At 42.6% G+C, this 12,373-nt stretch overlaps 1 protein-coding gene across 1 annotated transcript in view; it reads left to right on the top strand.

Annotated features, from left to right (window-relative positions):
* The first annotated feature begins 4,203 nt into the window (after window positions 1–4,203).
* Window positions 4,204–12,373, top strand: part of CHI3L1 (chitinase 3 like 1) — a 14,558-nt gene continuing 6,388 nt past the window's right edge. The window contains exons 1-5 of the mRNA XM_044673811.1: window positions 4,204–4,228; window positions 4,546–4,575; window positions 6,827–7,028; window positions 8,818–8,874; window positions 11,368–11,518. Coding sequence (XP_044529746.1) covers window positions 4,204–4,228; window positions 4,546–4,575; window positions 6,827–7,028; window positions 8,818–8,874; window positions 11,368–11,518 — 465 coding nt within the window. The remainder of the gene's footprint in view (window positions 4,229–4,545; window positions 4,576–6,826; window positions 7,029–8,817; window positions 8,875–11,367; window positions 11,519–12,373) is intronic.

The raw sequence follows: 12,373 nt of genomic DNA, 5'->3' as shown, positions 1-12,373 counted from the left end.
ATATATATCTGTCTGTCTCTGTCTCTCTCTCTCTCTCTCTCCATCTCTCTCTCTCTCTATCTCTGTCTCTCCATCTCTCTCTCCATCTCTCTCTCTCTCTCTCTGTCTCTGTCTCTGTCTCTCTCTCTCTCTCTCTCACACACACACACACACACACACACACACACAAATGAAAAAGCAGATATACTGAAGTAAGTTATAAATACTCAGGAGAGTGCCTGCAGACAAGTAGCACTCAGCCTTAAGTGGAGTTAATCAGGAAAGCTTCCCAGAGAAGGGGAAATTTGAGCTGGATTTGGAAAAATCAGAGAGCCATGAATTCAGTTGGGAGGTGTGGAAAGGGTATTTTCAGGTGAGTATGGGGACAAACAAGCTGAGAGTTCAGAAAATGGGGAACAGATCAGCTTAGCCATGACAGGAAGCCTTTGCAGGGAATTAACAAAACTGCCCCCATTCATTTAACAAGCTGAAGCAGGCCAGATGTCAGGTAGGGAAATTGTCTGAGTGCTGATCTTGGCAGCCCAAGAGAGATTTAGCCACTGGTATTTCTTGGCATTTCTATCCTTGTTTCTCCCGGAATTCCATCTGCCACCCCGCACAGAGGCCAGACCCACCACTAACCATCTCTCTTGTTCTCTAAGCAGCCTTCCCAGCCTGTGGTGTGGCAATGAGAGTTAGCATCCTAGACCCCATTTCAAACCCACTATTGCCCTTCTACAAATGCCACAGGGAGATATTTATGTGCTGGGGTGGGGTGAGGTCAGCTAAGGATGGGACAGCCAGCCAGAAGCTGAAGAGTCTATGCTCAATCGCCTAGAGGAGAGCTATCTATCGATTTTTCAATCTATCTATCATCTCCCCATCCTTTATCTGTCATCTCTGTTCCTTCAGTTTGTTTGTTTATTTAACTGGACTTGTGATTTCACTGGTCTAAGGAAATTCCATGTACCAGTAGAGTTCTACAACCACTTTGTAACTTATAGTCATCCAGAGTTCCCTGGAGCATGGGAAGTTATGAGACTTGGCCATGGGGTTACATTGCTAAATTGTGTCTAAGGTGGGCTGTAAATCTAGCTCTTTCTGAGTGTAGTGAATACTCTATGCACTAACTGTCCATAGTGCCTCTGGGTAGCAAAATGGCAAAGACTGAGCTTAGAATCAGGAAGACCTGACTTCAAATTCAGCACCCTGATCCTGAGCAGTTAATGTAGCCTCTGTCTGCCTCAGTTTCCTCAACTATAAAATTGGAGTAGTAATAGCACCGAATTCTCAGGGTTGTTGTGAGGATCAAATGAAATAATATTTGTAAAGCACTTGGCACTGTGCCTGGCATATAATAGGTACTTAATAAATCTTTATTTTCTTCCTCCCTCCCTTCCTTCTTTCCTCTCTTCCTTTGTTTTTCCTCCCTTCCTCTCTTCATTCTTTCCTTCCTTTTCTCCTTCCCATTCTCCCCCTCTCCTTTCTTCTTTCTGCTTTCCCTCCCTCCCTCCCTTCCATTCTTTCTTTCTCCCTCCTTCCCTCTCTCCCTTTCTTCTTCCTTCCTATCTTACTTCTCTCCCTCCTTCCTCCCTTCTCTTTTTCCTCCCATTCTTTTTCCTACCTCCTTCCCTTTCTTTCTCCCCTTTTCTTTTCCTCTTACCCTCTCTCCCTTCCTTTCTTCTTTCCCTTTTTCCTTCCTTCTGTTTATACTAACTCCCTAGTGCAGTCCCTTGATCTATCAAGACCTCAAAAGGAATAAGTAAAGATTTAACAATCCTCCACTTGTCCATCTAAGGAAAGTTGGGAGACAAAAGATCAGAAAGCTTAATGAAGAGTGGCCACTTGGCTTAGGCAGAGCTACCCATATCCAGTGTGCAATATGAAACAGGAAGTACTTAGGCCAGGGGATGACAGTCCAGGCTTCACTTTGTAGCTCTTTCTGGATCAGATCTTCACAAAATGTTTTTGGTCTGAAATGTGATGAATTGCAAGAACATTAGCAAAAAATATAATGGAAACAGATATATCCACAGACATGGAGCCCAAGCTCCCCATGGGAACTACATCCCCCAGGAGGCTGTGAGTATTCAAAGATATTGAGGAGAGTCTGGCAAAGGACAGGGCTGGAGAAGGTATGGAGATTCACTGGATAGAGAAGAAAAGAAAATAGAAACTGTGTTCTGACCTTCAGGGATCATCTGATTCTCTTCCCTAGGAGAAACAACAGTGCTCTTTACAATGGTCCCATAGTGAGAAGTTAATATTACTTAGCTCTGCTGCTGACACCCTGCTGTGGGTACCTTAAGGTATCCTCCTGCTGTGTTGTGGAAAGAGTGGTTAATAGGAAACGGAGCCTAGCACTCCTCCAAAGACACGAGGCAGGAATATGGCTATTTAATTCAAAACCTTTGATTTACTTTGCTCTCCTGTTTTCATTAAATGCCTTATTTGAAAGATTTCACATGCCAGACTGGTTTGGTCTACCAAAGACTACACTGGGTAAGGGGCTCAAACAAGAGTTTGAAACCTGCTAGCACCAGATAGCACCCCAAAATCCAGAAAATAGCAAGGAGTCCCAGAATCATGAGGAAGCCTTGGGGACCTGTCCTTAAATGCGTACTAAACTGAATAGAGATGAGTCCTTTACTATTTTGAAATTTATACTTTTTTTGGCCAAACCTAACAAAACAAGGAAGCAGTAAGACTCCAATTTAATTTTCAGCCCACCTTGCTTATGGCTGTAACAGCCTGCTGCTACAAGATCTTCTTGCATGGGTTGAGCACCTAGAAGGGAAGCTGGGGACTGAGGGAATACAGGTGGAAGGGTTAGATTAAGGGAGAAAGGACATGGGTAGAGAAAACAGACAGAGACATAGGATTCTTCAGCCTGCCAGCGCTTCCTCTGATGGTTAGAGAGTCTGGAGTCAGACAGGTGAACTGAATTTTATTGAGGGTTCAAGGAATGGAGGGATGTGGGATTGTCAATCAAACAGGTGGTGTGATAGAAACAGTAGCATCATATTGGCAATCAACAACAAGACAAAAGAAAGGATCCCAACACAATGGCATGGACGGTGCCCAGACCTGAAGCTCATTGGGAAGTTCTACCTCCTCTATAGCCCTGGCACCATCTCATTCAAATGCTGAGTGTTGGTCTTTGCCATTACAAAGAAGCTATAGAAATTGCATGCCAGCCTTCCAGACTGCAGAGTGGGGAGAGGTTTGAGTTCCACCAAATTTGAGCCCCAAATCAATTCAAGGATTCAGAAATCAATCATGTGAAATATCAGAAATATACCCATAAGTCTGGTCCATGAATACTTTGCTCATTAGAGTCAGCTTTTGATGCATCTTTAATGTGGTCGTTATTCATTTATATCTAGAACCCTACAATGGTTTCTTGCCTCTTCGAATCCTAAGCCAGTTTCTTTTCCATCAGCCTGTGTCAACAGTGTTGTACAGTAGTTCAGGGAGCTGAGGGCACTTAGCATTGAAGAATAGTGTTTGTCTAACCAGGGAGAAAATGGGGTCCTTGTTCAGGAAACCTACAAGTTGCATAATCGCACAGGGCTTGTTTATTATATTGATGCCAAAACCCAAGTGGCTGAGGGACTTGAGACAAGTTTGCATGGATGAAAGATTCCAGCAATTTAATCCAGGAAGTAGTCTGGGAGAGAAACTCCAGGCTAGGGCAAGGAGAGGGGATAAGAGCGGGAAAAACAGGGCAAGTTTCAGGAAATGAGGCTAACTGGCATGGGGAGTGTTGAGATTTGTTCTCTGGCAAGGTAGAGTGATGCAGTGTGGGATTTGGGAAGGGAGGCAATGATTATTACTAGAGGCAAGGCAAATGAAAACACCCATTAAATTGGACTCTAACCTTTGCAGAATTCTAGAAAAAAAACAAACTAATGTGGGGAATTATGTAATTTTTCAACATTTCACAATGCATTCTCTCTTTGCCCAAAGCACTCTACCACTACCAGCAGTCAATCCTTAGTTCCTTTATTTATGAACTGCTTGATTCCTGCAAACTAGGATGGGCTTGGGGTGGACAGTAGTTAAGTGGAGATAGATATAAAAGGGAAGCCAGGAGCTGGGAGAAACCAGACAAGCAGCAAGGAAGCAGACCCAAGTACCAGTCGCAAACCCACAGGCAGTGGGCAGTGGGCAGTGGACACAGACAGCAGCCACAGCTTTGTGGCATCCTGCATTCCAGTCAAGATGGGTCTGAAAGCAGCTGAGATAGGTCTGTGAGTCAGTTGAGGAGTTTGGAAATTTGGATTTTCAGGGTTAAAGTCTCTATGTGTGGTTCCCACTGCCAAGAGGCCATTTCCGGTGTTCAGCCTCCCACCTATTTGCCCATGGACTGGTGTCAGGCTAGTAGGGGGAAGAAGAAGCCTGACTGCAGTCCAGGTTCCTTTCTGGAAGGCTGGGTTCCAGAGATGCCCCAGGGAGAATGGCTACATACTACTGGCTGGATGAGGAATAGAGGGACTGGCAAATATCCTGGTAGAACCCAGGATAAACAGCTCCTTCTCTGACAGAAGGTTTATTTCCTTTTAGGTTTCAGCATCTTGGTGTTGTTCCAATACAGTAAGTATTACCTGGGATTCCATGGAAGAAGAGTTTGGGAGGAAGGGAGAAAAAGGGAAAATGTATGTGTCAGGGAATGGGGTTCAATCCAGGGGAACCTTCTCCTGCTTCAGAGTGGAAGTTCAGGTCTAAGGAAAAACTTTCAATTCAATTTGATTCAATCCAAACCATTTATCAAATACCCTCTATGTGCAAACACCCATTATGTCCTCTCCTCATCTCTTCTCTCCTCTCCTCTCCTCTCCCCTCCTCTCCCCACTTCTCCTTTCTTCTTCTTTCCTCTTCTTCCCTCTCTTTTTCTCCTTTCCTCCCCTCTCTTATCTCCTTTCCTCCTCTCTCTCTCCCTTCTCCTTTCCGCTCTTCTCTTACTTCTGATACCACCCCTCCTTTCCCCTTCTCAACAGAACACTTTGCCTCATACTTTATTGAGAAAATAGATCTCATTTACCACAAGCTACCTCTTCTCCCCTGTCTCACATTTCTAAACCACTTGCAATCTGGCTTTCCTCATTCAACAGAAACTATCTTCAAGGTTAATAATGATCTCTTATTGCCAAATCCACTGGGCTTTAATCCTTACACTTTTTGATCTCTTTGCAGCATTTGTTTTGTTTTTGATACTGAGTCTCCCTGTATCTCCTAAACTGAAGGCACCTATAACAATGTTGATTGGCTTGGGAGATTGGTGTGCTCCCAGGTCCAACTTCCCTTGGTTCAGCCTCTTGTTCCCTGAGTCTTAACCATATTGGTGCCAGATTTAGTGCAGACATCTGATTGGCCCAGTCTGCTGAACCTCAGAATTCTCAAACTCAAATAATCTACTAGCCTCAACTTCCCAAGGAGTAGAGATTACAGGGTTGGACCACCAAACATGGTCCCCTCTGCAGCATTTGACAGTTGACCTCCCCCCTGCTCTAGGACTGCCTCTCTTCCTTGAGTTTTCATGACATCACTCTCCTCTGGTTCTCCTCTTTCTTGACTGGACATTCCTCTTTTGCAAGATCATCAACTTTTCCCCATCCCTGTTATGTGGCATTACTCTGTGGGTCTATCCAATATCTTTTTCACATATCTCTAATACTTTCTCACTCTTTTTTTTCAAACCCTTACCTTCTATCTTAGAATTGGTTTCAAGGCAGAAGAGTGGTAATGGTTAGACAACTGGGGTTAAGTGACTTGCCCAGAGTCATATAGCTAGAAAGTGTCTGAGACTATATTTGAACTCAGGACCTCCCATATCCAAGCCTGACATTCTATTCACTGAGCCACCTCACTGCCCCTCAGATGGTCCCTTCTAAACAAGACCTTTCTTAATTCTTCCATATGCTAATGCTTTCCTCCCATTCCAATATCTTATAACTAATAATCTGTGGAACATGTTGTTTCTGCCCAGTAAAATATAAGTTTTGGGGGATCAGGGACTGGATTTATTTTGGCCTTATATCCCAACACACAAGTGTTTAATCAGTTTTTGTATCTTTCTTCTGCCATTCCTGCTTTGTCAAATCCTTTTCTCGATCAATTGACATATGTTCTCCCTTTCAAAACCTCCAAACTCTCCCAGCTCAAAACTCACTGCCTCCTGGAAGTCTTCCTTAAGTGAACTCATCTGACTCCCACCCCCATTTGGTTCATACTTGCTCTATATTTCCTCAGTACTCTGTACTATAGTCATATGACTTTCTCCCTATTTAACTCCTCACATTCAGAGATGAACAGTCATTTCTATTGTATTTATCAAAAATTTTGTATGCTTTTGGCACGGGAGATACTTTCTTGGAGGAGACATGATAATGCTGAGTTTTGCTTTACTGAGTCAAAAGTCATACTGTAATCAACAAACAAATATGGCAGCATCCTGCATTCTTTGTGCTATTTACTTGGATATATGATTATGAAAATGCAATGTTCATCAGTAGTTGACTGTCTTCTCCATAGCCTTTGGGGGGGGGGGTAATATCTTTAACAATTCATTTAATTTGGGTAGTTAGTATCATTCAAGTTCCCTGAGAGCAAGAACTCAAGAATTATACCTCTCTCATTATTAGGTTGCCATCTCTCTGAGGATGGAGCTATAACAACCCTACCAGCCTAGGAGCTCCCCAAGATCAAAGACCATATATCCCCTCTCTCTAGTTATACCCTTATCCATACCCAGAGGTCCTGTCAATGTTCTTCTCCCAAGGAGTATTCTGAATAGTGACTCATGGACGCCTGCCCATGCACCTATTTTCTGCCCCCCTTCTCTTAGGCTATGCTTACAAGCTCGTCTGCTACTATACCAGTTGGTCCCAGTACCGGGATGGAGATGCCAAATGTTTACCAGATAATATTGATGCCAACCTGTGTACCCATGTCATCTATAGCTTTGCCAACATAAGCAATAATGAGATTGATATCTGGGAATGGAATGATGTGACACTCTATGAAACTTTGAATGAGCTCAAACAAAGGTGAGCCATCCAGACCCCCCTTTCTTTCTTCTCCCCAAATGGGACCAGACAAGGATGGGGCAAGAGGGATAGCAACCAGGGTGGGACAACTTTTGACCTTCTGACCAAATAAATGTATATAATGCTGGACACCTGAAAATAGATTCTGAGGGATGACACTTTAATGGTTTTAAGGTTAGCCTGAAGAGTCCTATTGGGGCAGGGAGAAGGTCAAAGAAGAGGCTTCCAGGACAGAGCTTATGAAGCTTGGCATTTGTCATAATAAAGTCATAGGAATAGAGAATTTAGAGCTAGAGTAAATTTTATTATTTTTTCTCTTTTCTTTTTTTTATTGATTCATTAAGAAAATTTTCCATGGTTCCATGATTCATGTTCTTTCCCTACCCTCCTTCCAGTCCCCTCCCATAGCCAACGAGCAATTCCACTGGGTTGTTTTTTTTTAAACTCCTACCTTCCATCTTGGAGTCAATACTGTGTATTGGCTCCAAGGCAGAAGAGTGGTAAGGGCTAGGCAATGGGGGTGAAGTGACTTTCCCAGGGTCACACATCCACTGGGTTTTACAAGTGTCATTGATTAAGACCTATTAGAATAAACTTGAACAATCAACTTTCTAGATTTCTCATTTTACAAATAAGAAAACTAAGGTCTAGCCAAGGTCATATATATAGTAAATAGGAGAGCTGAGATTTGAGCCAGTCTTATCTCTTGAAATCCAATGTTCTTTCTGCCACATCAAATTCAAAGTGAAAATGGAATGGAGGTGGAGATTCTGTTACTCCCTATAGCAACTTCTAGAAAATTGACTGCTTTTCTGGAAGTCCAACCCTACACTCAGCAGGAGCAATGCCTCTTGATGGTAGATGATTCCTTATCAAGGAGTTGGAAAACTCAGTTCCGTAAGTTCCACAGCAATGACAGATGTTCATGAAGGCAGAGAACTGGATCAGATGATCTGTGGTTTCAGGATGTCAAGATTCCATTGCAGTCATCTTAAAATTTCCTTTAGAGAACACAACAGAAAGGACTATTGGAGTCAGAAGGGTAGATGCCTCCGAAAGGGGTCAGAATATATAGGGTTGAATCCAGATTCTGTTACTTATTAGTTATATGGTCTTAGACAAGTCATTCAAGGATTTTGTCTTCTCTGAAAAATGAAAGGAATGGACCAGATGACCTCCAAGGTTCCATTAGCTCTAAAGCCTATGAACCCCAGGGGTCTCCAGATGCCCCTTTGCTCCTGGCATATATTGACAAGTCTAAAACTGGACATTTTAGAAGCAGTGTGATATTGGGAAGGATACTAGCTCTACATTCAGAGGACTTGAGTTCATTTCAAGCCTACCTCCCACACTTGCTAACTGTGTGACTTTGACTAAGTCATCTTCATTGGTCTCACTTTCCTCATCTGTAAGATGACAGGTTTGGATTAGATGACCTCTGAGATCACTCCAGCTCCATATCTATGCCTTCTTACTACTTAAGGTACTGGACAAGTCTCTAAAATCTCAGTCTTCTCTTCTGTAATATAAATCATTTGGACTAGATGCCTTCTAATGCCTCTTCTAGTATTAAATCATATAACCTAATATTTCTCGATGAACCTAGTACCATGAGAAAGGATATAAAGACCCCTTAGAATAATAGGATCTTTGAGTTGGATGGAATTAGATACTTTCTTGCCTAATCTCTCAAAGACCAAGGATTCCTACAGCATCCTAGAGAGGTGGTCATCTGGGTTCTGTCTAAATGCTTCTGCCTAACATTGTCTTCTTCTCCCTTGCCTTACAGGAACACCAAACTGAAGACACTCTTGTCTGTGGGTGGTTGGAAAATGGGCACCAAGAGGTAAGATTTCATCCTCCCTAGACAGTCTTACCTGACCACTCATCCCCCATTCCCTTTTGTCTATTAAACAAAAAAGAAAATGAGGGAGGCAAAGTTTCAGAGGTAGGTGATGTTTGGTTCGGTTCTAGGACACCCTAGTAAGTCCTCATCTGAGATACTGTGTTTATTTTGGGGCATTCCATCTTAAGAAGGGCATTGGCTAAAAGGAGTTGAGCACTGGAAATTATGACATCCAAAGACTGATCGAAAAAGCTAGGAATGTTTTGCCTAGAGAAGAAAAGATGTAGGGTGGGTGACAGATCTTTTCAGACATCTGAATGGTAACGTTGTGGTACAGAGATTAGAATTGTTTTGCTCAGATCCAGTGAAGAGAATTAAGAAATTTAGAGTATGGGAAGGATAAATTCTTCATAAATAATACTGTCCAAAAGGACAATGGATTGTAGGGGTCTTCAAGCAAAGGCTGGATCATTGAACACTTCTCAGGGTGGTAATAGAAAAGGTTCTTATGGGGTTTGGGATCACAATGTGTCAGAATGGAAGGGTCCATAGAGGTCATCTGCTCCTAATGGCACCTCAGAAAGAATATCTTTTATAAGAACTAAGATAATTGGTCATGCAGCCTCCATATGAAGACCTCCCAGGGACAGAGAGTTCACTACTGCTCTCTCTAGGTGGTGCAGAATAGATTTTCAATTCAGTCAGCAAGCACTTATTAAGCACCTACTGTGTTCTAGGCACTGTACTATGAATTGGGGCTACTGGGGATAATCGAGAAAGGCAAAAATATAGTCCATGCTCTGGAATCGCTCAGAGTTTAATGGAGGAAAGTAAATAACTGTGTATAAACAAGCTATTTACTGCATAAATTGGAGAAGATCAACAGAGGGAAGACACCAAGAAAGATTAAAGAAGTCGGGGAAAGATTTTCTTTCAGAAACTCAAGGATTTTAGGGGAGACTTGAAGAAAGCCAAGGAAATCAGGGAACCTGGGTGAGGAATGGGGGACAGCTAAGGAGAATGCTTAAATTTAGAAGATGGAGAATTGTGTGTCAGAAACACACAGCTCTAGGGTGTAGGGGCAAGGAAGTGGGTATAAACTGCATAGTTAAGCAGTCATTGTCACCAGCTCTATAAGGCACAACCATAAAGCTATTGGATGAACTGAGCCAGGTGTGGTTAGACCAGGAAGGCTTCCTGGAAGAGGTGATGCTAGACTAGAGTTTGGAAGAAGCAGGACAGGATTTGGAGGAGGAAAAGTTTGAAAGAATTCCAGGCAGTGGGTATGGACTTTAGGAAGACTCAAAGACGTGAACAGGAGATGGAAAGAAATGTTCTCAGGTCATGAAGGGAGAAAACAAATACAAGCAAAAAGTAATTAAAGGGGGGTAGCTGGGTGGCTCAGTGGATTGAGAGCCAGGCCCATGGATGGGAGGTCCTGGGTTCAAATCTGACCTCTGACACAGGTCAGTTGTGTGATCCTGGGCAAATCACTTAACCCCCATTGCCTAGCCCTTACCACTCCTCTACCTTAGAACTAATACACAGTATTGATTCTAAGATGAAAGGTAAGTTTTTTGTTGTTGTTTTTGTTGTTTTTTTTTAAAAAAAAGCCTAAAGGAGGGCAGCTAGATAGCACAGTGGATACGATGCCAGCTCTGGAATTGGGAAGACCTGGGTTCACATCTGGCCTCAGATATTTTCTACCTGTGTGACCCTGGACAAATCACTTAACCCCAATTGACTAATCCTTGCCCTTCTTCTGTCTTAGAACTGATACTGACTGAAGGTAAGGGTTTGGGTGGGATAATTAAAATGGTTATTTTTTTGTCAAATATTTTGAATCAGAGGGTCGGGGAAACTTATCAGTGACAAGTATGTTGTCTCTGCTTCTGCCTCTCATCAGATATTCAGTATACTATGGTTCCAGACTTCTCTAGTCCCTCAGAAACCTGACTTGCATCATTAGAACAGCCTTTGACTGAAAGAAGATTAGGGGAAGCAATACAATATAGTAGAAAGTGTGCTGGATTTGGAGCCGAGGACCTGGGTTCAAGTCCTGCCTTGGCTGTTGTTATAATCATTTACTATTATATGTTTTTTAAGTCATTTTCAGTTGTGTCCAACTTCATGGTCCCATTTGACCTTTTCTTGGCAAGGATACTTGTGTGGACATAGATATATTACTTAACATCTCCAGACCTTGTTAAATGAAGTGGTTGAATTAAACATACTCCAAAGTCAATTCTGGCCCTAAATCTATGAACCTAGAAGAGGAAAACTTAGAGATAAATTGTTCATTTTTACAAAAGAGGAAACTGAGGCCCATAGAGGGAAGTGACTGGTCTTTAGTCATATAATGCTTAAGAATAAGAGCCAGGACTAGAGCCAACTGTCCTAAATCCCAGTTTGTTTGTTTTTTATATCCATCCTGGAATTTCCTTGCTAGGCCTTCTGCACTAAATTTATAATTTGGGGTGGGATGGGTTCTAGGTTCTCTGACATGGCATCCCAAAGTGAGAGCCGACAGACTTTCATCAACTCAGTCACAGAATTCCTGAGAACACACGACTTTGATGGACTGGACCTAGCCTGGCTCTACCCAGGACGGAGAGACAGAGAAAATTATTCCTTATTGCTTCAGGTATGGAAACCCAGCGGGGTTGGAGGATGAATGAAGGAAGCTAGAAGGAGTTGGGTGGAGGACAAGACATGTATCTTAGTTACAGTCTGGACCTGTTCTCGATTTCTGCTGAGGACAGAAAAAAGAGGAAATGGGCTCAAACTGTAATGGGTGGTATTCAGGGTAGACACTGGGAATGCCTTTCTGACTTCATAGGCTGAATGACTCTAGATTAGGAATGAGAGGCTGTCAGTTAATAATTATTTATTAAAGGCCCTACTATATTCCAGGCAATGTGCTAAGCTCTGGGGATATAAGGAAAGGTGGAAGATGGTCCCTGCCCTCAAGAAAGCTCATGAGCTAATGGGGGAGACTATAAGGAAACAAATATTCAAAAAGAAACTCTATATAGCATAAATAGAGAGTTATTAGCATTAGCTAATGGAGAGAAGGTACAAGTAGAATTCTTGTTCTATAGATAACACAGAACAGATCTATTTGTGGTCTTGGTGTGCCCAGAAGCTAGAGAATATCCGTTCCAGGTTTGCAGTTCTCATGAGAAGAGAGGGAAGTGGATGGTGTTCTTTTTGCCTCTGCTTTAAGGTGACAGGAGATGGTTGGAGAAAGTGCTACTTCTTGATTATTGAATAGAGCTCACCTACTTCCCAAGTTTAGCACCTAACTTTCAGGGTTGTTGTGAGGATCAAAAGAGGTGCTATTTTTAAAGTGCCTGGCACATGGTAAATGTTTCATAAATGTTTTCCTTTCTTCCTTCTCTCCTTCCTTCCTTCCCTCCCTCCCTCTTTCCTTCCTCCTATTCTTCCTCCCATTTTCCTTCCTCCCTCCTGTCTGTCCTCCCTCCATCCTCACTTTCTC

Source organism: Gracilinanus agilis, chromosome 4, assembly GCF_016433145.1.
Source record: "Gracilinanus agilis isolate LMUSP501 chromosome 4, AgileGrace, whole genome shotgun sequence".
Lineage (NCBI taxonomy): Eukaryota > Metazoa > Chordata > Mammalia > Didelphimorphia > Didelphidae > Gracilinanus > Gracilinanus agilis.
The sequence above is the reverse complement of the archived record's forward strand: the minus strand, read 5'-3'. Positions and strand labels throughout refer to the sequence as shown.